The sequence below is a fragment of the Oncorhynchus gorbuscha genome, linkage group LG13 (genome assembly GCF_021184085.1).
Source record: "Oncorhynchus gorbuscha isolate QuinsamMale2020 ecotype Even-year linkage group LG13, OgorEven_v1.0, whole genome shotgun sequence".
Classification (NCBI taxonomy): Eukaryota; Metazoa; Chordata; class Actinopteri; order Salmoniformes; family Salmonidae; genus Oncorhynchus; species Oncorhynchus gorbuscha.
This window is the reverse complement of record NC_060185.1, coordinates 49,701,422-49,727,295: the sequence shown is the minus strand read 5'-3', so window position 1 is coordinate 49,727,295 and position 25,874 is coordinate 49,701,422. Positions and strand designations below refer to the sequence as shown.

Genomic DNA, 25,874 nt, shown 5'->3' with positions numbered 1-25,874 from the left:
GCACCCCCACAACAACTTCACCCTTCACCAGCCCACAATCCAACATCAGTTTATGCAATGGAACTGACAGAGTGTTCAAACCTATTCCCCTAATTAGAACACTATTCCCCGAATCAGTCTCAGCAGAAAAGGGTAACACAGACTCCAACACAAATGATTCAGAGGCACCTGTGTCTCTCAGGATCTTCACTGGCACTAGGTCTTTACTTCCTAACATAGACACAAAACCTTCTGTAATGAAAGGTAAATAGTCTGGATCAATATGGACTTTCACATTCTCCTGGGCCTGAGGAAATGAGTCAAGAATGAACTGATGTGGAACAGGTGCAGCTAACGCAGCAGGCTTAGATTTAGCGTAAGCACCCTTTGACCTGAGAAGTGGACATTCGTTTTTCCAATGACCTGAACCTTGACAGTAGTGACACTCCTGCCCAAAGTCAGCCTTACCATGGGAGTCAGGTTCAACCCTAGTTGAATAGAACTCTGCCCGAGAATCAAAGTATCTCGGTGAGCGAAGCCCAAATCTATCCGAACGCCCCACTCTTTCCGAATACGGGGTTTTGCAAAGACACTTTTGTGAGTCAACACATACTCGTCCGCCAAAACCGCAGCTTCAGCAACATTCTTTACTTTCTGTTCATTAATATAAGTGGCAATACGATCAGGAATTGTGTCCTTAAATTGCTCTAACATAATCAGATCACACAGCCCTTGGAAAGTCACAACTGCAGAGGCAGAACACCAGCGATTAAACTGTAAAGATAACTGTCGCGCAAACTCAACATGAGTCTGGTTATCGTCCCTTTTAAAGTTCTAAATCGTTGGCGGTAAGCCTCAGGGACCAATTCATAAATCTGTAACACAGCTGTTTTAACTTTATCATAACTGGCACTGTCGTGTACACTAAGAGCTGAATATGCTTCCTGCGCTTTACCAGTCAGCACACACTGCAACATTAAAGTGCGGTCAGAATCAGGCCAACTCCTAGCGTTAGCAACCCGCTCAAACAACGAAAAGAATGTCTCGGGGTCCCTTTCATTAAACCGAGGCAATAACCGCAAGTTCCCAACAATATCAAATGTCTCTGGGGCACGACCAAAAGCGGAACTACCCCTAGGTAAATCTGGGTCACCTTCCCAAAACAAACTCTCCCCTGAGATCTTTCCTTCCCTAACCAACTCTATACGTTCTTGTTGCAACTTGATTTTAGCACGCTCCATATATTGTTTAAATGCCAATTCCTTTTCATATTTCACACGATCATGCTCTAGCTTCTCACGATCATGCTGCCGATCATGCTCTAGCTTCTCACGATCATGCTCTAGCTGTAACAAAAGCAGTTCTTTCTGCTGTTCAAAAAGAAGGCTACTAGGACTAACCGATGGAATGGCCATTGTAACGTTATGGGAGACAACAAATCCTCAGCAGAGGCTGGCCCGGTGGTAACTTCAAGAATACCACTCTCCATCAGATTGGCTTTCAATATCAACCTAATAGAATTCTTTAGACGTTTATCACTAATCTCAACCTTGTAGTGTTCCGCGACCTTCAACAGCTGTTCTTTAGTACCTAAATCTAACAATTCCTCTGATGGAGAGCGAATGAACTTATCTACATAAGACGCCATAATCACACAAAAAAATTCTCGCTCTTCCCTTCTGCTGAGCACACCAGAACACAACCCGAGAATTGACAATCACCCTGAGCACCACAGAAGAGAGATGAGATATGGAGCTTCCCCAAAACCTACAATAACTCAACCCTAGTCTTCGTGCAGATTTGCGGTGGGAATTTACGCACTGTAGCCCGCTGGCAAGGAAATAGAACTCCCCAGCATGCTGGCAAATTCCACCAAGCCACGGATGTGCCCCGAGACAACTGCTCAGTCCACAGACACCACACAAAAATAACAAACATTAACCATGCCCAACATATTCCAAAAATGAAACACGTCGCTAAACCTATCAGGGGAAAAGGCTATAGCTCCGGGTAGCAAGTTCCACTACCCTACACAAATCTCCTACCGAGGTACACAGCCGATTTACTCACCTCCTCAGACTGACTTCCCAACAGAAAGTAGAACAAGAGTTTCCAGGCTAGGCAAGGCCTGGAAACTAACCATTATACTCTCTCCAACGCAGCACACAAACCAAACAACAAAGGCAACCAATACTGGGCCGATCACACTCAAACACCATATTCAAACCAAACACGTACCTCCACGGTCTCCCAAACCAATAGTTCAAAGATCCCGGATGAGCCCCCACTTGTCACGAACCGGCTCAAAGCCCGTAACAAAGGGAGACAACGTGGAGATAAGGAGTAACAAAAGATATATTTATTAACTAAAGCAACTAAGGAAAATATCCAATGGTGTGTGTAATCAGTAGTCCGTAGTGTAAGTGAGTGTTTTGCATGCATGAATGTGATAATGCAGGGTGTTGAAAGGTGCCAAAGCACACAAACAAAAGGCCACCAAGAACCACACCACAATCTACAACAGGTGTCTGCATGGAGAGAGTCTCCTCCATGAATGTTGAAGAGGTCTATTTATCCTGGGAGACACCTGGCCCAGGTGTTTCCCATGTAGCTGACGACCCTCTCAACTCCGCCCACCGGCATCCTAATAAGGAAACAAGAACAAAGACAGAATACGGCAGACAGAGTGGGAGGGTCGTCACAGATGGGCTATGTACAGGTGCAGTGATCTGTGAGCTGCTCTGACAGCTGGTGCTTAAAGCTAGTGAGGGAGATAAGTGCTTCCAGTTTTAGATTTTTGTAGTTCGTTCCAGTCATTGGCAGCAGAGACCTGGAAGGAGAGGCGGCCAAAGTAGGAATTGGCTCTGGGGGTGACAAGTGAGATATACCTGCTGGAACACGTGCTACGGGTGGGTGCTGCTATGGTGACCAGTGAGCGGAGATAAGGCGGGACTTTACCTAGCAGGGTCTTGTAGACCTGGAGCCAGTGGATTTGGCAATGAGTATGAAGCGAGAGCCAGCCAACGAGAGTGTACAGGTCACAGTGGTGGGTAGTATATGGGGCTTTGGTGACAAAACAGATGGCACTGTGATAGACTGCATCCAATTTGTTGAGAAGAGTGTTGGGGGCTATTTTGTAAATGACATCGCCAAAGTCGAGGATCAGCTTCGGCGATCTAGATTTAACTTTGGATTGGAGATGTTTTATGTGAGTCTGGAAGGAGAGTTTACAGTCTAACCAGACACCTAGGTATTTGTAGTTGTCCACATATTCTAAGTCAGAGTAGTGATGCTGGACAGGCAGGCAGGTGCAGGCAGCGATCGGTTGAAGAGCATGCATTTAGTTTTACTTGTATTTAAGAGCAGTTGGAGGCCACGGAAGGATAGTTGTATGGCATTGAAGCTCATCTGGAGGGTTGTTAACACAGTGTCCAAAGAAGGGACAGAAGTATACAGAATGGTGTCGTCTGCGTAGAGGTGGATCAGAGAATCAGCAGCAAGAGCGGCATAATTGATGTATACAGAGAAGAGAGTCGGCCCAAGAATTGAACCCTGTGGCACCCCCATAGAGACTGCCAGAGGCCTGAACAACAGGCCCTCAGATTTGACACACTGACCTCTGTCGGAGAAGTAGTTGGTGAACCAGGCGAGGCAATCATTTGAGAAACCAAGGCTGTTGAGTCTGCTGATGAGAATGTGGTGATTGACAGAGTCAATTTAACTATTTGATGACATGAACAGGTTTTGTTTGTACTTGTGCATGTGACCTGAGGCATACAATGCATCTACTGAATCCTCAAATGAAACCCTGAATGGAACCAAATGGAACAGTAATGTCATTGGATAGAAGCGGCAACAACGTAACGGGCACGTTCCTCTGGCTCAGACACTGCATGCATTAACCAATGGTCATCGACCTTCAGATTGCTCTAACATATGAACAAAACTATAAACGCAACATGCAACAATTTCAACGATTTTACTGAGTTAAAGTTCATATGAGGAAATCAGTCAATTGAAATAAATGCATTAGGCCCTAATCTATGGATTTCACATGACTTGGAATACAGATATGCATCTGTTGGTCACAGATACCTTCACAAATATTTATGTTCAGTAGTTAGCTAGCTGATGCGTTAAATACCTATCGATGCTTAGTAAGAGAGCTGTCAGACGGCGACTGCGCCTTTAAAATAAGCCCTTGCCTCGTCACTGTCAACGAAAACCCGGAAATCAGGCACCAAAAAAAGCAAGTTGTGTTGCGTTATCAGTGGATTCGATTACTTCAGTTGGGTGAGAAGCTACAGAAGTTACAAACCACGTTAGTTGCTGTATCTACCTATTGAAAATAATAGACGTCTGGTGCAATACGGCGAAAACTTCAAAATAGGACGCTGAGCTGAATTGCGGACTCTATCTAACCACATAATAGGTGGTTTCACTGTAAGTTCAGTTCGGGGACTGACACGTAGCTGTAGATCGGGCCAACAAGGACCGAGCAGCTGTGGTGAGTTTCAGTTATAGAGATACGGGTCTTTTTCGTTCTAACCGCGTTTTAGAAAGCTTTGTTATGTCGAGAACTAGTCGACGGTACAAGCCTTTGCAGGCGAATAACGGTGATCTCCCTGGTTGCAACTCGGTTCGGATGCCCCGTGCTCGGGTACTGGTCTTCTGCCTCTTGGGTGTGCTGACTCTTGCTATGGTGTTGGGCTTATATTTGTCCAACGAAACAAGCAGCAACCGCAACAACAGAATCCCCGTCGTAGATTTGGCAAAAGACCGGGTAAGGAACTAAACTCAATCAATTACTGTACTATTTACAGTTGCGGTAGTGATTGTTGTTCAAGTACAGTTGGCACACAGAATGGTGTGGGTTTCAGTGATTTGTGGTTTGTTATTGTGTGTTCTATTCCACGAGTTCATCTCTTGCTCTCTCTCTACCACCCACCCACTCATTCCTCTGCTCCAGTTATCCCATAAGGCCAGTAAGTCTTCTCCATCCCAGGTGCGACGGCTGGTGTCCCAGGTAGACGGATCACGCCTGTGGGAGACTCACCTTAGGCCCATCCTCATTGAGAGACTCCCAGGAACCCTGGGCAGCCAGACCGTACGCCAAGTGAGTGGGTCCGGTGGACTAGGTGACAATAATAATAATAATAATGATGATGCATTTATATGGTTTCTCACAGCACTTTCATGTAGGAAAGAGTATATCATTTCTAGTTAAATATCAAACGAAATGCCTCGAGTTCACACCCTTTTCTCATTTCTTTATCAGCACATCTCCTCCACCTTGTCCTCCCTCTCCGCTGGCTGGACAGTAGAACTCGACTCTTTCCTGTCACCAACGCCTCGGGGTCAGGTTACTTTCTCCAACATCGTTGCGACCCTTGACCCTGGGGCCCCTCGCAGGCTGCTGCTGACCTGCCACTATGACTCCAAGGTCCTACCCCCGGACCCCCGCGTCCCGGAGAGGGTGTTCCTGGGGGCCAGCGACTCAGCGGTGCCATGTGCCATGATCCTGGAGCTGGCTTCTGCCTTGGACGCCCAGCTCAAAGCTCTCAATCAGCAGGTACCATGTCCATCAGTTTATTTCCCAGGACTGCATTTTAGATCTATTTATCAGTTTAGTCAGTATAAGAGATTTTGAGATAAACAGTCAAATGTTCAATATATATATATATTTTTTTTTACATAACATGAGAACCATTCTAAGGCCAGCAGGCAGTTTACTCAGATAAACAGAATAAAATACTGCAATGGAAAGAACAGAGAACTGGTGAGGGAGACAGAGTGAGGTGAGATGCTGAGTAGTTGGGTTTCTCTCCCTACTCTCTATCCCCTCCTCTCTCGCTCTCTCTCTGCAGTGTAGAATATAAAAGTGCTGACTGTAGCCTTGCAGAGAGCAGCCCTGTTTTTAGCAGCAGACTTCATCCTCTGTTTAGCAGTGCCACTCCCCCCAGAGACTTACTTTGGTAGTCAGAAATACACGCAACCACACACAACCGAATTGTTGTTGGGAATTGAGATGTGATGAAATGACATTGCCTTGGCCTTTACTTGGCAACGGAGCAGAACATTCTCACCACTGTCTAATGCAATTAAACCCTACCTCCATCCTCTGTCTCTGTGCTGTAGGCATCTGCTGTAACCCTCCAGTTAGTGTTTTTTGACGGAGAGGAGTCGTTTGAGGAGTGGACAGCCACAGACTCTCTCTACGGATCAAGGCACCTGGCAGAGCGCATGGCACACACACCCCACCCACTAGGCTCCACACACACCAACCTGCTGCAGGCTGTGGTAAGACACCTTTGTGTGCACATTAAAATATCGGCATCCACTCACTCTCACCTCCGTCCATTTTAGGATCTCTTTGTTCTACTGGACCTGCTTGGTGGTCCAGACCCTTTGATTGTAAATCACTTTGACAACACTGCCCGCTGGTTTGACCGTCTCATCGCTGCAGGTAACATACACACCCCAGGGAGGGTCAGTTCCCTTATTGACGTTGTCTTTCTGCACTCTGTGCTTTAACTCTCCTCCATCCATCCCTCTCAGAGAAGAGGCTGCACAGGCAGGGTCTGTTGACCTCTCACCCCTCTGAGCAGACCTACTTCAGGAAGGACGTGTACCTGGGCCCTGTGCAGGACGACCACATCCCCTTCCTACATAAAGGTGGGAGGGTGTGCTCATATACAGACAAACTGACATACAGTCGTGGCCAAACGTTTTGAGAATGAAACAAAAATATTACTTTTCAAAGTCTGCTGCCTCAGTTTGTATGATGGTTAATTTGCATATACTCTAGAATTTTGTATAGAGTGATCAGATTAATTGCAAAGTCCCTCTTTGCCATGCAAATGAACTGAATCCCCCAAAAGGACATTTCCACTGCATGTCAGCCCTGCCACAAAAGGACCAGCTGACATCATGTCAGTGATTCTCTCATTAACACAGGTGAGAGTGTTGACGAGGACAAGGCTGGAGATCACTGTCATGCTGATTGAGTTCAAATAACAGACTGGAAGCTTGAAAAGGATAGCGGTGCTAGGATTCATTGTTCTTCCCCTCAACCATGGTTACCTGCAATGAAACAGGTAACCAACCGTCATCATTGCTTTGCACAAAAAGGGCTTCACAGGCAAGGAGATTGCTGCCAGTATGATTGTACCTAAATCAACCATTTATCGGATCTTCAAGAACTTCAAGAAGAGCGGTTCAATTGTGAAGAAGGCTTCAGGTCGCCCAAGAAAACATTTCTGATGAATCCCCTTTCCGATTGTTTGGGGCATCCGGAAAAAAGCTTGTCCGGAGAAGACAAGGTGAGGGCAACCATCAGTCCTGTGTCATGCCAACAGTAAAGCGTCGTGAGACCATTCATGTGTGGGGTTGCTTCTCAGCCAAGGAGGTGGGCTCACTCATAATTTTGTCTAAGAACACTGCAATGAATAAAGAATGGTACCACCACATCCTCTGAGAGCAACTTCTCCCAACCATCCAGGGACAGTTTGGTGACGAACAATGCCTTTTCCAGCATGAATGGAGCACCTTGCCATAAGGCAAAAGTGATAACCAATTGGCTCGGGGAACAAAACATTGATATTTTGGCCAGAACTCCCCAGACCTTAATCCCATTGAGAACTTGTGGTCAATCCTCAAGAGGCGGGTGGATAAACAAAAACCCACAAATTCTGACAACCGTCAAGCATTGATTATGCAAGAATGGGCTGCCAACAGTCAGGATGTGGCCCAGAGGTTAATTAACAGCATGCCAGGGAGGATTGCGGAAGTCTTGGAAAAAGCGTGTTACTTCAGTATTCCATAGTAACATCTGACAAAATATCTAAAGACAATGAAGCAAACTTTGTGGAAATAAATGTCAACTTTTGGCCACGACTGTACTATCACAACACTTCGTCGCCTCGGCTGATGGGATTTTGTCTTAAGAAATTATTTAAATCCTGCTATTCTTTCTTTCACACCAACTCAGGTGTTCCTGTGCTTCATGTCATTGCTACCCCCTTCCCCCCATTCTGGCACACGCTGGATGACACGGAGGAGAACATGCACCGACCCACAGTGGAAAACCTGACCAAGATTCTGGCTGTGTTCCTGGCTGAGTACCTGGGCTTTTAACCACACCTGGACCCACCCTTGGACTGGTCCCATAACCCGAGAACCAACAGATTACATGGGACACCTTTTAACCACAGTGTAGGAAATACAGACAGGGGTTTGGGGCAGTTTTGCCCTGACGTTGCAAAAGACTAGGAGAGATAATGTTCCTCTGTCACTGGACAGGTTCTATCCACTGAAACCAACACTCATAGACACATTGATCGGAGAGCAGAACTACCATCAAGTGACCCTGCTGGATGTAGGCAGCTTGTATCAGAGAAAAACCTTGATGGTACATGTTCATGAAAAATAACTGGAAGAGGCCTTTGTGGATTTTAATATTCTCATCGCCTCTTTTTTTGTTGTAAAGTCTTAAGGTAACGCTAACCTAATCTTTTATGCTATATGGTCCTCTGTTGTGATTTTCCAACACTCAGTGAATAGACTGTAGACTTGATTTCATGCCATAAGCTCGTTGAGCTGACATTGACGGTTGTATTCAGAGCATGGCAGTGACCGATAAACTTGAACATAATGAATGACATTGAAATGGTTGTCCCATCACTGGATATCTTCTGTATGCATTACCTCTCCCCAAGAGGTTTCCGGCCCAGGCTTGGTTTAGCATGTCATCTGTCTCACATCTTACCAGAGTGCCAATTTCAAAAATGGCTTCAATCAGAGAAGGTGCTGGGCGAAAGTAAGCTGGATAAGAACACAGCTGAATCAAAAGCGTCAGTCCGAATCTAAATAGGCCAGATTGCCTCTGCGGGAGGCAGGCAGCTTGCGTGCACACTGGATGATGTTGTTTAAGCTCAGTGAACAGGAATCATCTCACACCCGTCCCTATGGGACATACAGTGGGAGAGGCTGTGTGCTTGCCGTGGTTTCTCTCAGCTGCAACCTGGGTTGTGTTCAGGAAGCATGATATGGGAGCACTTCTTTTTTTTAAACCATATTGTTTATTCCCAAATGCTTCAAGTACTTGTAAATGATTAGGTCTGATGACACATTTGTTTTCAATTAAACTATTTTAAAAATGTTTTTGCTTTGGACTTTGATTTAACACAACCTACAGTTTTCAGTACAGGGTATCATGAAACTACGCTACTCAAAAGATTGAATGGTCTTACATACATTTCTGTCAAGACAAGTGAATCGTGGCTATGAAGTGAGCCTACTATACATGATGGCTCAGGTAGTGAAGAGATTCAGAGTTGTCCCCCGCCCATATGGCTTAGAAGTGGGAGCTGTACGTCCATTGTCAGAGAAGGGGTAGGCCTTTGGGTATGCTGCTCCTGGGGTTCTGTTGGAGCCAAGAGGTGGTCCACAACCTTTCTGTTCCCTAAGAGGAGAGAGAGAGAGTGTCAGTTCCCTGGTTGTGCCAGAAGAGGGCAGTGGTAGTCCACTGCAAAGCTGTTAGCTAAATGAAAAATCATGCAGTCCTCAATAGAAACTAAAGGAGGGATGAACATTTAGAAACTCCTTTAGAACTATTTCTCATGAAATGTATTAGAAGGAGAAAGTGAAGACTCACCCGGTAGTACCGTGAGCTGCTCGGTCTCGTTGCCGTCTGTTCTTGAACCAGTTGCTCACCTGGGTGGCGGTGAGACCGGTGGCGGCCGCAAGCGCTCGTTTCTCACGTGGTGAAGGGTAGGGTTTACAGTAATACCACTCCCACAGCACACTCCGGGATTTCTCCTGTAAATAGGAACGTTAACCTCGGATTTATGAAACAAGTAGGTTAATGATTTAAAGTTCATGGTAGCAGTAAGAGGCCTCTGCTCCTCATCTCCTTCCCTTCATCTGCACTGATATGAGGGACGTTACAGCCATCATACTGCTTTGACCTGTACTGTGAAGACAGGTGTTCAGTGCATTTGAAGCAGACTGAGTGTAACACACTTTAGGCTTAACATCCAGTTAGAAAGTCCCTTTTGTCTTGACATACCATCTTGACACCACAAGGGCTAAACTCAAGATAAACACCTAATGCATTACAGACAGCTTAATTATGGACCAGGTCCCAGGGACATTTCGTTTTACAAGAAACAAAAATGCTGAGGCAGTATAATGATTAAATATAGTATTAATATTTGCTCAAACAAACCTAGCAGATTTCATTCACTGTACCTTGAAGCAGTAGCTGGTCTCCTCTCCATCCCAGATGGTTCTTGGCAGGGGAAACTTACGGCGTATGCGGTACTTCCCCACAGCCCCAAGGGGGCGCCCTCTCTGACACTCGGCCTCTAGGTAGTGTGCCCTCAGCCAGAGCTGCTGCAGCAGGGGGTGGCTGCGATTGGAGAAATGGAAGCTCTCCAGGAGGGCGTAGAGGTCCGAGAAGCGCCCCAGATGGAAGGCCACGGCAGCCCGCGCCTTCAGGATGCTCTCCAGACCCCCCGGGCAAGAGGAGGTAGAGGGGGGAAGAGTGTGGAGGAAGTCAGTCAAGCGCTCCATGCGTCCGCTCTGCAGAAGTACCTCGCACATACACGCCACCTGTTCTACCGAGAAGAACATCGCCATGGAGATGGAGCCCATGCACACCAAGAGGTCAAAAGGTTAGTTGGCTTACCTCTGTGCCCTTTCACAACTCTCTCAGTGAAGGGAAATGTTTTAGAGAGAGCTGCTGTTGGGTGAATAAGTCTGTGTGAACGTGTGTGTGTGTGTATATATATCCTTATCCATACCCGGTCCCGCCCTGGCAATGTTGAACTCACAGGTAACCTGAGAGTATGGGGGTTACAAAAACAGTCACACATACCGGATTGTACTCAGTTGTGTACCCATTCATCCAGATAGAAAGCATGATTGTGTTGTTCAAACAAGAGTATTTAAATCTAATTTACAAACCAAATTGAAAAGCGCTTCTAAAATGTGATTTGGTAGTGTAAGCACTCCTCAATAGTTTGATCCCTTGACCCCTACGAATCTCACATGGAGATTTAAATAGAGAAGTGTTCACGTTTACAAAATTCACCCAAAACAAATGTATTCTAAATGTAGTTTATTAGAATCACAATAAAACTGTATATAAAAAATAAAATAACTTTAAGTACAAAACCAACCTCTCAAAAGAGGACAAAACAGACGTTTAAAAAGATCTAATAGTCCCTTTACTCGCTATTAAAAAAGTACATTAAAAAAAAAATTCATATCTTTGGATAACTCAGCTGAAGGTTGTGTGTGTGCGCACACGTGTCTGTGTGTGTGTGTGTGTGTGTGTGTGTAGGAGATTGTGCACAAACAGCCTTTGGAGCACCACACACTAAAAGAGAAAAACCACTACATGTAGACAAAGGTTGGGCTCATGGATAAACAACACACACACACACACACACACACTCCTTTAGTGTCTAACTCATGCACAGTATCGTATACAAAAACCGCTCCGAACCAACAAAAAAAAGTCCAAACACCAATAAAAAAAAAAACTTGCAACATTCCTTTGGCACATGAATGCTACAGGTATTAACATCCTATTCAGATTGTACGTGTATAATATCATTTGAGAAGTGGTGATGTCATCATTATCTACAGTAGTAGCCAAAAGTTGAGAATGACACATTAAGTCTGCTGACTCAGTTTGTATGATGGAAATTTGCATACACTCCAGAATGTTATGAAGAGTGATCAGATGAATTGAAATTAATTGCAAAGTCCCTATTTGCCATGCAAATGAACTGAATCCCCCAAAATAACATTTCCACTGCATTTCAGTCCTGCCACAAAAGGACCAGTTGACATCATGTCGGTGATTCTCTCGTTAACACAGGTGTGAGTGTTGACAAGGCTGGAGATCACTCATGCTGATTGAGTTTGAATAACAGACTGGAAGCTTCAATGGAGGAGGGTGGTGCTTGGAATCATTGTTCTTCCTCTGTCAATCATTGTTACCTGCAAGGCAACATGTGGCCTCATCATTGCTTTGCACAAAAAGGTCTTCACAGGCAAGGATATTGCACCTAAATCAACCATTTACCGGGTCATCAAGAACTTCAAGGAGGGCGGTTCAATTGTTGTGAAGAAGGCTTCAGGGCACCAAAGAAAGTCCAGCAAGCGCCAGGACCGTCTCCTAAAGTTGATTTAGCTGCAGGATCGGGGCACCACCAGTACAGAGCTTGCTCAAAAATGGCAGCAGGCAGGTGTGAGTGCATTTGCATGCACAATGAAGCAAAGACTTTGAGGATGGCCTGGTGTCAAGAAGGGCAGCAAAGAAGCTACTTCTCTCAAGGAAAAACATCAGGGACAGACTGATATTCTGCAAAGGGTACAGGGATTGGACTGCTGAGGACTGGGGTAAAGTCATTTTCTCTGATGAATCCCCTTTCCGATTGGAGCATCTGGAAAAAAGCTTGTCCGGAGAAGACAAGGTGAGCGCTACCATCAGTCCTGTGTCATGCCAACAGTAAAGCATCCTGAGACCATTCAATGTGTGCAGATTGCAGAAGTCTTGAAAAAGAACAGTCAACACTGCAAATATTGACTCTTTGCATCAACTGCATGTAATTGTCAATAAAAGCCTTTGACACTTATGAAATGCTTGTAATTATACTTCAGTATTCCACAGTAACATGACAAAAAATATCTAAAAGACACTGAAGCAGCAAACCTGGTGAAAATTAATGTGTCATTCTCTCAACTTTTGGCCACGACTGTACACATTATTCTGAGACTGTACAACCAGCCAGCCCCTGGGAAGGTCCATTGATGCCTTTTCCTGTGTCCAATTTCCTCATGGACAGCTCGTTTTTTCATCCAAAGCTACTACTAGAAAATGATTGATACATGCTTTAAATACACAAGAAACAAAAACATACAGTTGGGAGTGACACGGAAGAGTAGTGTTGTTGTACCGTTGGCCAGAGAACTAATTTGCCATTTGTGCTGTGGTTATGGAGAGATGGTGAGTATTTTAAAGTTTATGGCGAGAACATCTGCACCACGTCTCACTGGATAGCATTCCATTCTAGGAGTCCTGTCGCCTGCTCTCAGGCCTTCATGACTCACTGTTGCTGATATCAGGATAAACAGAGGCTGCCTGAAACCTAACCAGCTGATTCGACCTATCTCGTCCCTTTCAGAACAGTGAGCGCAATTAGTCAAGACCAGAGAAAAGGCAGCAGGTTTTCAGAATAGAATTTGGCCATCACCAAAGACGTAAAACATGACAAGGACGAAAATGTGCAAAACGTACAGCGAGGAGGGAGATCAATGGTTATTATGTCATGGTAGGCGTTAAGTCACGCTCAACGAGCAACGGAGTACTAGATTACGTTTCTCTGGAGTTCAAAAGAGTTATCACAAAACTCACATTCAACATCAATGTGGGAAGTAGCTTGTGTCAATGGTGCTTACATTTTGTGAAGAGTAGAACACATTCTTCACTTTGAAGATAAGGCAAGATAACTGGCCCGCCAACCTCAGCAACTGGATAATAAGGCACTTACTAGGTCTAGATCAAACCCATACAAGTAATATAAGAACACAATATTATTATTCTGTGTCATTCATAGACGCAATATACAATGTAGTGTACGATTGTGGCGCATTCAACTGGAAATATCCAATAATGTGATCAGGCGTTTTGTAGTGCACGCGCATGAGATTTCATAGTGTATAAAAAGGCTGTCTTTAATAAAAGCTTGGTCTATCCCAATTAGACTTGCTTACATACTGCTTGTAATACATGTCATATCTGTGTCACATGGTCATATTTACACGAGGAACATGCATTGATTGCATAGAGTAAAAAAAACTAACGAACAAAGAAATCTCAGGGGACTCCCATTTCCTCCTACATACCTCAGAAGTGATAGCGCTTAGCATTTATACCAAAATGTCATTAAATGATGAGCTGGCGCCATTGATGCGGTGACACTGCTGACCAGTTTTGACAGAGAGGGTACACAGTCCATCGCAATGCTAGAAGTCCGGGGTCTCTGGTGCCACTGTCAGTCCACTCTCTGTAGCCTTCACCGAGGCCAAACCGTGCAATACTCGGCAGCACTCAAAACTACACTAGCACTAGAGTGAGCAGCCATGCAAAACCACAAACTCAACAGGACTGAACGCTCGTCTGTGTCTGCATTTGACTGCGTTTAGAGACTTAAGACAGAGCCTGGCCGTGGCATACTGCTCAACCAACACCACATATAAAACCCAAGGCATTCATTCCCTTGTAGTACAAATAGTCTTGGCTGAAACGGATGTCTGTGCACAAAAGTAGCAATGTCCTTACAAATAAACGTTGTGCTCTTACTGGACACAGGAAGGGCTCTGGGCTTATGGAAGGCAGATGAGTGCTTAAATTGTGGAGACTAAGCAGTGGACAGTTGAGTAACACAAATCAGGGAATAGGCTAGCCTGTATGAAAGGCCATCCTCCAGGTCATTCCGCGTTGCATACAATCAGCCTATCCCATGACGGTTTATCCAAAGGATCATCGGCAGAGGATTTATTTAGTCAAAGCACCTTTCTCTTACGAGTCAAAGCCTGTCCACTCCTCAATGCAAACCTAGCCGGAGGAGCACTGAGGTCAGACAAACAAAACCTTACAGATTGTTCTGTAACAGTTTGTGGTGGTGTGGGCTGGGGGACTGGATTACAGCCCCAACCCATCATCCACAGGGACTGATTGTAGCTGGGTGAGGATCTTGGGGTCTCCATCCATCGCCACTGGGTCCCCCAATTGCGACCCCCTGTCCACATCCTGTTCTGGAGAGGTGCTGCCTAGTAGCAGGGCCTCGCCTCCAGGTAGGTCCAGCAGAGGCGGGTCCTCGGGCAGATCTCCCTTCCCACGGACGTCAAACATAGTCAGGCTGGCAGAGGTGGAGAGGGGGACAGGGCTCCAGGTGGTGTGGGAGAGCTGAGTGGTGGGGGTCACTCCGCTGCACATGGGGCTGAGGGAGAGCATGCTCTCTGGGGTGAGGGCATTGGGAGGAGTGTGGGTGGCAGAGAGGTCCAGGGTGTGTGGGGAGGTGGTGGAGAGGGGCTGGTTGGTGGGGACACCCATCTCAGGAGTGCAGTAGAGCGGAGAGGAGTTGATGAAGCAGAGGGGGGACGTCTGGAGGGTGTTGGACGTTGGGACGGAGGAGGAGACTGGGAGGAGAGTAGGTGTAGGTTGGATGACAGGGTTGAGGGTGAGTCCAGGGCCTACTCCGTTGGTGTGGTGGTTAGAAGCCTCAGGGACGGATTTCATGGGCAGGCTGCCGAACTGGATGCCAGCTGGGATAGTTAGGATCAGCTTGCCGTTCTGGTAACTCAGGATGGGGCTTCCACCATAGAGGAGATTCCCTACAGGACAGAGGAGAGGTGGAAGTGGAGGAATTAGTAGGGAAGTAGTAGTGGGAAATATGTTAGCATTTCATCAACCAACAATGACATAGCTATATTTTCCCTAAAAAAACAAATGACTAATGTCAGACACCCAGAGAAGACTAACTGCCAATAGCACAGTAGGAGGCCATTCTCTTGCTAGAACAAAAAGACACCTCTTGTTGCGTATCGACGAACTTGACATTCTTCACGACTTGAATCTGAGACAATCAGAGAGCACGAACCCCAAAAAGACAACTCTGGGTAGCTGCGGTTCAACATGGCAACCGGAGTATGAGCGAGTGGATGTGTCGAAAAAGAATCAGCTAATTGGGCAGATGTGTTGCCACTAGAGACCATTTCGTGTGGCTGATTGGGCTGCAGGACGAGTCGATAAGCCAGCGACCAGTGCACCGGTGTTGTATGGACATGCCAGCCAACCTGAGACCTGCCCATGATACCACAGTCGTGTCACCGGCAGTAGCTAAAGTGGCCACTTTTTTCCCCTCCCATGATCTTATTTTAATTAGGATAGTAACCTACACATGGTATAACTAATATTGATAACCATCTAGATGTCACCTTGAAACATGCACATACAGTCCAGATCAGGGGTATTCAACTCTTACCCTATGAGATCTGGAGCCTGATGGTTCTGTTCTACCTGATAATTAATTGCACACACCTGATGTCCCAGGTCTAAAATCAGTCCCTGATTAGAGGGGAGCAATGAAAACATGCAGTGGAACTGGCTTCGAGGTCCAGGGACCTAGGTAATGGGGAGGGCATAAACAGCAACAACACCGGGACGCAGTGCCCTTTGTTCCCGCTTGACAAGCATTACTGTCCGGCAATGGCGTGGGAAGTAGCTCCCTACTATCAGGTTGACAGTCACAGTAAGCACACGAATACAACTCATGAAGCAACGGTACACCCATCACCAGTAGGTAGAATTCAGGTAGAAATGAAAATATACAATTAATGTAGAACTGCCAGTGAAATACTACTCAGATTCATCCTCTAGCTTCAAAACAGAAGTCCAAACTCTCGCGATAGTGTAGCTCAATCTACGGTAGTTGTGGGGTAAGGAACGGAAGTAAAAAATTAAAAAACACCACACAATCAAAAACCGTCTAACCTATAGCAGCGCACTTCACACACCCACTACTTTCCTTAACACACCCACACTCCAGTCGCCATATTGGGTTGCAGCTCCCACCTTCTCCGAAAAAGGAGGATCAACAGAAGACAAGGAAAAAAGGGCACCTTTTCCTGGTGACATCAATTCCACGCTGAGCCAGGCAGTCACACAACACTTCATATGAAACACATTGGGTGGTAAAGTGCAGCATAATGCACATAACACTAGCTGCTTTACCAAGCTAGCTAGCACTTTATCATGACTCTCAGTTCCATTACACAGCTGCACGGCTCTGTACAAAACTGCTATAGTAAATGTACTGTATCTTTTTGATTTAAAGGACTCTTTCTCACTGATGAAATATAAGGGTCATATATTTCAAAAAGCCATATTGCAAGCGATGATTAATGACATTTCTAAACCTTAAAACACAATGCCCGGGATTGTAGTTCAAAGTATTCGTAGGCGAAGCAAAACGCTGACAACTAAGGAGAAGACAGAATGCCGCCTAGAGTTTGAACTAGCCATCTAGCAAGATGATGAATAAATCACTTCATTCACTCTCCACTATCCCATACTGCCAGTGCCAGTTCCATTGCTAGCTAACATTAGCTAAACAGTTAGGATAACCATTTGCCAGTTAGCACAAAGCTAGCTAGCTACTGCACTGATTGTTGACAGCTAACAGTCAGCTACTTCATTCAAAAACAAATCCATGTTGATTTAATGACCTATAATGTTGCTAGCTACTTAAGTTATCTAGTTGTTACTAGCCAGATGGCCACATGGGCTTTCTACAAATTCTAGCTAGCTAGCAATAACATTAGCAAACCTTGATAGTTAGCTAACATTAGCTATCAAGCAAAAGCCAAACAAAGCTTAAAAGCTACTGCCACCTTGTGGCCTGGAGTATTTTAACGATCTGATCAGCGGTTGATCGGTATGATGTGAACAACAAAAAGTTGAATGCCGACAGTACCAATCGGCAGTCAGTCTTCTCCGTGTGTCCAAGTCTTAAATTACCTGGCGAGGCGGAGGGGAGCTGAATGACCCCAGAGTTGAGGAGCTGGACACCAGGAGCCATGCTGGTCGGGGGGCCTACAGTCTGGAGGGGTCCCAGCTGGTTTATCCTGAAGGGCCCCTGAGTCATCCCACTTCCAGGGGCCGAGGTTAGGATCTGGAAGGCTCCACCAGATCCAGATAGAGAAGGGGTGGACGGGCCCACCTGAGGGAAGGAGAGTTGTCCCGTGGAGGAGACAGGCACCAGCTGGGGCAGGGAGAGGGGAACCAACTGGCCTGGGATTGTCTCTTTGGACTGAGAGATGATCTGGTGATGGCCTAGTGGAGACTGGATCTGGGTCAGAGTGGGGATGGTAGCTGAGGTCTGTTCACCCAGCTGGAGTGCGAGTCCCTGAGGGAGCTGTCCGTTGGGGAGCTGGGAAAGGGAGAGGATGGTGGTTCCCTCTCCCAACGTAGAGGAACTAGTATGATGCTGGGGGAGGGGTTGGGCGAGGCGGGGGGGCGATGTTCAGAGTCTGGTGGGCCTGGAACTGGGAGAGGGTGCCCTGGGGGAGAGAGGAGGTGAGGGGGGACACAGGGATTAACTGGGGACACTGGGACACCTGGCCTCCAGGTGTGTGTTGGACCAGTTGGGATACGGGGACACCCTGGATGGAGGGCACCACCTGAGGCAGGGAGAATACCTGTGGGGTGGAGTAGCTGTAGGAGGACACCACCTGGCAGATGGAGCTGGAGGGGGTGAGCTGAGAACCAGCCGTGGCAAACACCACATACTCCCCCCTGCTGGCTGGGGAGGCCCACTACAGGGCTGGAGATGACCACGCCCGGAGAGGATATAGAGACCGGAAGGGTGAGGGTGTCGGAGAGGCAGCCATTTTGAGTCAGAACCAGGGAGGAAAGGGAGGTGGGGGAGAATGTTGAGGGGGAAGACAAGGAGGAAGGAGAGACTGTCTGGATGTCCTCGGCTTTGAGAACCATCCCCTCTGGGACATTGATGAAGTCCAGGGTGGGGATGGTTAAGGGGTTCGTCAGGCTTACATTGTCCGTCTTAAGATCCTCTGTCAGAGGGAGGGAGATGGCAGAGCTGGGCTGGGCCTCCATGGCCATAACCCCCTGGCCCTCAAGACCCATATCCTCACTGCTCTTGGATATGACCTGCGCTCCATTAAAGAGCAGAGGTGAGTTAGCCGATATGGGACTGAGGGTAACCGTGTGACCATCGCTCAGGGTCAGCCCGTTGATGATGACGCCACCCCCTGCCCCGGAGATCAGGGAGCCCCCGTTGATGAGTAAGGGGTGGGAGGCGGTAAGGAACCCACCTGCCCCGTTGAGGAAGAGCTGGCCTCCAGTGCTGCAGGGGGTGCCAGAGAGGGAGATGGAGGCTGTGGAGCCCACAATGTCCTCTGGTTTGTCTGAGATGTCATCACCCTCATCGTCTGTGCTGTGGTTACCATCGGACTCACTGAGAAAACACAGGGGAGGAGAAAGATAGGGTGAGTGAACCGTGGGGTGAGTGAGACAATGAACAGAGACAGCATATGGAAGAAGGTTGAGTAGGCAAGGATTGCATGATAGATGGAATGGAAAAAGAGGAGAAAGGGATTCGAATGTTACAACACACAATATATGGTAGGTCAATAACAGTCTGTGAATCTCCTTTGATCCTATGGTTTACACAGTATGTGATGTGTATGTCCTCAACTATCCTGGTGCACTAAAGCAGTATGGTTAACACAGTCCCCCAGCCACCCACTGCCCATAGAGAAGATAAAGACAGGACTGCATGGGGGATGATCGGCATTCTTTAAAAAAATATTTTTTTTTTATCTCGCCACACACACACCTTCCTCTCTGCACATGGGAATAAAGTACATCAACAACTGACACATTGAAAACCCAATTTCCTGTGTAGCTGTGTTGCATTTAAGCTGCCAATTTCCTGTGTAGCTGTGTTGCATTTAAGCTGCCAATTTCCCTGGCCAAAGCGAGTGTACTGTAGCCTGTAGTCCTGCAGTAAAATAAAACAACGTTTTGGGGGTTTAACATGTGCACAGGAGAGCTGAAGACATTTTAAAAGGTTTTTAGATATATTTCCTCCTTTTGTTTCCCAGCATCAACACCATTTCCTCTATGTTCGCTCCCGCAGCGGTGCAGAGCATCGGCAGCGTCCGTCGGGAGACTTTGCCGTGCAGGATTTCAGGAAACTTGAGCCACAATGGGCGCCCGGATCTCACATTTCACAACAAAGCAACATGCTCTTGCTCCCAATCGTGCTCTCCAAGACATGTGTGGTGTTATCCCTGTCAAAGAGTTCATGCGCAGATTGATTGATGTAGTTACTGCAGGGATTGATGGAATTTGATTGAAATATGCTGAACATTAACCGTAGTTGAGATCAACCGCACAGTCGAGCCCATTATTTAGAAAACTCTGCATTACATAGAACATGTTTGGAACACTAAAATTATATTGCCGCTGACAAATCCATTTAGGTAAGAATTGGTTACCACGTTAGGCTACTTTCTAGCGCTCACTCCTACTCATATGAGCAGGAGAATCTCGGTGAACATTGTCCATTTGAGTCAAATTAAATGAAATATTAGAACAGCGTGTGTGTGTGTGCGGTGTACAGCAGTATAGGCTATATTAACTCCCATAGTCTGCCTGCCTCTAACAATAAACAACTATGCAAATGACACTACATACAAACGTTTTATTTTATTTTAAGAGGAACCCATTTTGACATTGATCTTTGACATGCAATCGTGTATGAAACGTTGTTTCAAATCAAGTGTTTCATGGGGTACGTGGTTACAAGATGTATAAAAGGAATGCATAGCCTACCTTTTGCTGTTGGTACCGGACGGGGTTCGGTCTCTCTGCCGTCGGTTCTTGAACCAATTGCTAACTTGCGTGAGGGAGAGTCCAGTCACTTTGGCCAAGTTTTTCTTCTCGTCTGGAGTGGGATACCTGTTGCCTTTGTAACACTCTTTCAGTGCATTTCGAGACTTCTCTTTGAAACAATACACAGTCTCCTCTCCATCCCAGATTGTTTTCGGCAGGGGAAACTTCTTCCGAAGCCGATACTTGTCCACGGCGCCCAGGCTACGACCTCGGGACCTCTCTGCCTCCTTGTAGCGCGCCTGCAAGTAGAGGTCCTGCAGGAACCCATGGTTGCTGGGGTGGAAGTCGTGGCTTTCCAATATTGCGTACAGCTCCTTGAATTCTTCCCGGTGGAAAGCGACCAGTGCCTGGGCCTTGAGCAGCGTCTCGTTGCCACGTAGCAGCTCGGCCGAAGGAGGGATGGTTGATAGGAATCTCCACAGGCGATCCACATTGCCCGCCTGTAGAAGGGCTTCGCACAGACATGCTACTTGATCTGTCGAAAAGCTGAGCGCGGAGTTCTGGAAAGTTTTGAGCAATTGTTCTGAAACTTCATCCGGATCCGTCTCTTCTTTTACCAGAGCGGCCTCTTGAGTAGACTCCTCCGTGCTATTCTCGGATTGTTCTGCAGACTCCAAAGACAAGGAAGCCATTTTTAGTTTGAACTTTTTTCTTTTAGTTCCTCCTCCCTCCCCTGCACGCTCTCTCTCTCTCTCTATTCTCCGTGGACGAGTGTCTGCCACAGCTACACGCGTCACACACGCCCCTAACCTCGTCAATCTCCCATTCGAAGATTCATTATAGCACTCAGCACTGCCTGTTCAATACCTTTTTATTAGGCTACTGGTAGATAAATGTTATTGCTTAATTCAAGATTGAACATTCACATTATTTTGTTGACAATCTGATGTTGTTATCAGATTGTACTAAATAGGCCTACAGCCTTCTTTTTTTTTCAGCAAGCACTTTTCAGCCTGTCTACTGAGGATCAGGATTTGCTAGGGCCAGGCGATGTGGTGGGTAAGTATTCTAGATAAGCTGAATGCTGATTGGCTGACAGCTGTGGTATATTTAAGCAAATAGGCAGGGGGGGGTATATGGGGAATATACCACTGCTAAGGGCTGTGTCCAGGCAAAACGTATTGCTTCACATCTACAGTGCATTCGGAAAGTATTCAGACCCCTCCACTTTTCCCACATTTTGTTACATTACAGCCTTATTCTAAAAGGTCAATATTTATTTCCCTCATCAATCTACACACAATACCCCATAATGACAAAATGAATTATTTGTTTTTTGAAATGTTAGCAATGTGTATATATATATATATATTTTAAAAAAACAGAAATAGCTTATTTACATAAGATTTCAGACCCTTTGCTATGAGACTCGAAATTGAGCTCAGGTGCAGTGACTACCCATCATTCAGGGCAGATGGGGCTCGGTTTTTACCACACAAAAATAATATAAATGAAATAATTTCTTGTAAAAAAAACCAAAATATTATGTTGCCTGTTTGCATGTTATTTTGGCATTAATTACGTGTCACATATCAGTTTGCAAACAATGTAATGAAAAATATATACAGTTGAAGTTAGAAGTTTACATACACTTATGTTGGAGTTGTTAAGATTCGTTTTTCAACCACTCCACAAATTTCTTGTTATCCTTGGGAGCAATTTCCAAATGCCTGAAGGTACCATGTTGATCTGTACAAACAATAGTACGCAAGTATAAACACCATGGGACCGCGCAGCCATCATACCGCTCAGGAAGGTGTCTCCTAGAGATTAACATACTTTGGTGTGAAAAGTGCAAATCAATCCCAGAACAACAGCAAAGGACCTTGTGAAGATGCTGGAGGAAACTGGTACAAAAGTATCTATAGCCACAGTAAAACGAGTCCTATATTGATATAACCTGAAAGGCCGCTCAGAAAGGGATAAGCCACTGCTCCAAAACCACCATAAAAAGCCAGACTACAGTTTGCAACTGCACATGGGGGCAAAGATCGTACTTTTTGGAGAAATGTCCTCTGGTCTGATGTAACAAAAATAGAACTGTTTGGCAATAATGACCATCGTTATGTTTGGAGGAAAAAGGTGGAGGCTTGCAAGCCAAAGAACACCATCCCAACAGTGAAGCACGGGGGTGGCAGCATCATGTTGTGGGGGTGCTTTGCTGCAGGAGGGACTGGTGCACTTCACAAAATAGATGGTGTCATGAGGGAGGAAAATTATGTGGATATATTGAAGCAACATCTCAAGACATCAGTTAGGAAGTTAAAGCTTGGTTGCAAATGGGTCTTCCAAATGGACAATGACCCCAAGCATACTTCCAAAGTTGTCGCAAAATGGCTTAAGGACAACAAAGTCAAGGTATTGGAGTGGCCATCACAAAGCCCCTGACCTCAATCCTACAGAACATTTGTGGGCAGAACTGAAAAAGCATGTGCGAGCAAGGAGGCCTACAAATCTGACTCAGTTACATCAGCTCTGTCAGGAGGAATCGGCCACAATTCACCCAACTTATTGTGGGAAGCTTGTGGAAGGCTACCCACAACATTTGACCCAAGTTAAACAATTTAAAGGCAATGCTACGAAATACTAATTGAGTGTATGTAAACTTCTGACCCACTGGGAATGCGATGAAAGAATTAAAAGCTGAAAAAAATCAGTCTCTACTATTATTCTGACATTTCACATTCTTAAAATAAAGTGGTGATCCTAACTGACCTAAGACAGGGAATTTTTACTCTGATTAAATTGTGAAAAACTGAGTTTAAATGTATTTGGCTAAGGTGTATGTAAACTTCTGACTTCAACTGTATATAATTGAGTTAATAAAGCCTCCATACAAACATGCTTTCTAGAGTAGGGCAGCTTCAAAATCCAGGGTCTATTTTCACCTCTGAATCTCACCTACTGTTCTGACTTGGTGGTGCACATCCAGACGATAACATGTTTTAGAGAAATGTAATCATAGAATATTGTAAAAGCTTTAGTTGTCTGCTTATATGCCCCATTTTTATATCCTACGTTTCTGACTTGGTGTACAGGGAGAACACTGTAAGAACGGCCCATGTTCTGCCGCTGTACATTTCAAAAGTGGTGAACAAATAAGTATATTGACTACGTCCGTCCTGGCTCGCTCATTAATGCCTTAATCGAAATTACGGATGGCCTCTTATCTGCTTGTCCCCTTATGCCATAGTTTGTAGATCTCAATTGTCACTAGAAACCACATTTGTTTAAGCAAGTCAGTCATATCAGTTTTTTTAAAGGCAGTAAATGAGACCAAATTAAATGTTTCGCTGCCAGACAAGGCTTCGCTGAGTCCCAGATGTAGCAGTGGTAAGGTGTAGAGACCACTGTTAGGACTCTGCTGTGTTAGGACAGCTTTATGTAGGCAGGCAAGACAACACAGGAGTGGAGTCTCTGAATGTCCTTGAGTGGCCCAGCCAGAGCACGGACTTGAACCCGATCGAACATCTCTGGAGAGACCTGAAAATAGCTGTGCAGCGACGCTCCCCATCCAACCTGACAGATCTTGAGAGGATCTGCAGAGAAGGATGGCAGAAACCCCCCAAATACAGGTGTGCCAAGCTTGCAGTGTCATACCCAAGGAGACTCGCTGCCAAAGGTGCTTCAAGAAGGTACTGAATAAAGGGTCTGCATAATTATGTAAATGTGACATTTCAGAATTATATTTTTGCTTTGTCATTATGGGGTATTGTGTGCAGGTTAATGAGTAAACAAAACAATTTATTCAATTTTAGAATAAGGCTGTAACGTACCAAAATGTGAAAAAGTGTAGGAGTCTGAATACTTTCCAAATGCACTGTAGATGTGTCCATTTGTTTACTGATCTCAAAGTCTGTTGATTTCACATGAACAGTTGATTGAGCAGGATCAGCTCTTGTCATCTCTAAGATAGTTCTACTGGTGAACTCGGCCCTGCACCGCCTCTGTCTGTGTTCTGTTTGTTCTTTCTTTGCTGTGTGTTTTGACTTTGGATGGTTGATAGTTGTCTCTCCAGTTCCTCAGCGGGCATCTGAATGGGCACCTGGTGTTGTTTCTTTATGCAAATACTCTCAGTGCAACACACACACACACATACACACCATGATGTGAATGTTTTAGAGTTAAAATCTGCAGAATTGTTATGTTCATTGAAAAGTGCCCATCATTCTGACAGTGGGGTTGGCACAAGAGCTAGTTTGTCTAAATAGAAGAATGTCAGACAATGTGCACATTTGTGACTTTTACGAGTTCCCTGGAGAATGAATAATATATAATAATATATGCCATTTAGCAGACGCTTTTATCCAAAGCGACTTACAGTCATGTGTGCATACATTCTACGTATTGGTGGTCCCGGGGATCGAACCCACTACCCTGGCGTTACAAGCGCCATGCTCTACCAACTGAGCTACAGAATGAAGAGTGTGACCAGGTGAGAGAGATGGTGTGTGTGTGTGTGTGTGTGTGTGTGTGTGTGTGTGTGTGTGTGTGTGTGTGTGTGTGTGTGTGTGTGTGTGTGTGTGTGTGTGTGTGTGTGTGTGTGTGTGTGTGTGTGTGTGTGTGTGTGTGTGTGTGTGTGTGTGAGAGAGCTGTGACCTACTGTGAACAGCAGCACGTACACCTGGATGTGCAGACAGACAGAGTGTAATGAGGCAAGGCCAAACACCCCATCTCAGCTTGAAACAGGAATGTAAACTTTTCATCTGGGGGTGGGGGTAGTGGGGAAGCTGTCTGTCTTCTGGCTGCACCCCATACTCCTTTCTGTGATCTTTTCTTTTCTTCTCTCAGTCCTAAATTCTAATTTGATGCACAGATGTTATTTTATGTTCCTGTCTGATCCATTTATTTCCCATTCATAAATCAATGAGTAGATATTGGAGTAGACAACCATTATATGTCAAAGGCAAGGCCTGGTAATAACTTTTCAAAGGTAACCATGAGTCTCTTTCTCCCTGTGATTAATATGTCACAGAGCAGTGAGCACCTTAGCACAGAAGGACAATTTTATCTTATTCCACACTTGACAAAATTAAAATAAATGTGTTTTTTAAATTAAATCAACAGACTAACTTTAAAATCATTCAATGCTCTAATAAAAAATGCTCTTATCACAATTGAACATTGTTTGTAACAATGTATATAGCTAACGTTGCATGACTTTGTTACAAAAGTAACAATATGAGCTTTATACCATGGTTTATGGCGCGACTACGTGGATACAGTTGGTACTTCCATAATTTGGGTGTGGCACTTTCACCAAAACCCAGCTTTAATTCCAACATTGATGATTGGTTACTAATCATGAAAGTCCCCCTCCGTCAACATCATTGGCACCCAAAATGCATTTCTTCCTGTTAAGACGTCTTAGAAATGTGCTACCCAATTGGTCAACCTA

General features: G+C 45.5%; 3 protein-coding genes across 4 annotated transcripts; 1 reads left to right on the top strand and 2 right to left on the bottom strand.

Annotated features, from left to right (window-relative positions):
- The first annotated feature begins 4,340 nt into the window (after positions 1-4,340).
- On the top strand, positions 4,341-9,141 carry qpctla (glutaminyl-peptide cyclotransferase-like a). Of its 2 annotated transcripts, none has more exons than XM_046294845.1 (7): positions 4,341-4,762; positions 4,985-5,095; positions 5,258-5,551; positions 6,118-6,279; positions 6,346-6,445; positions 6,538-6,654; positions 7,970-9,141. In XM_046294845.1, exons 1-7 carry the CDS (start codon positions 4,550-4,552, stop codon positions 8,113-8,115), a joined length of 1,143 nt encoding a protein of 380 aa, XP_046150801.1. In that variant the 5' UTR covers positions 4,341-4,549; the 3' UTR covers positions 8,116-9,141. The 2 variants fall into 2 exon arrangements, with proteins under 2 accessions (XP_046150801.1, XP_046150800.1); XM_046294844.1 differs by having other exon boundaries at positions 4,949-5,095.
- Positions 9,125-10,739, bottom strand: LOC123993080 (homeobox protein six1a-like). The gene is made up of 3 exons (XM_046294846.1): positions 10,231-10,739; positions 9,635-9,798; positions 9,125-9,442 (listed from the first exon to the last, which is right to left on the bottom strand). The coding sequence occupies exons 1-3, from the start codon at positions 10,633-10,635 to the stop codon at positions 9,292-9,294; spliced, it is 720 nt and encodes a 239-aa protein (XP_046150802.1). The 5' UTR covers positions 10,636-10,739; the 3' UTR covers positions 9,125-9,291.
- Positions 10,740-13,710: 2,971 nt separating this feature from the next.
- Positions 13,711-21,185, bottom strand: LOC123993078 (homeobox protein SIX5-like). Its single transcript, XM_046294843.1, is given in 5 exon segments — positions 13,711-15,390; positions 17,576-18,098; positions 18,100-18,364; positions 18,366-19,034; positions 20,417-21,185. Coding segments are annotated over 5 exon segments (2,841 nt in total). The 5' UTR covers positions 21,109-21,185; the 3' UTR covers positions 13,711-14,698.
- Positions 21,186-25,874: the final 4,689 nt, after the last annotated feature.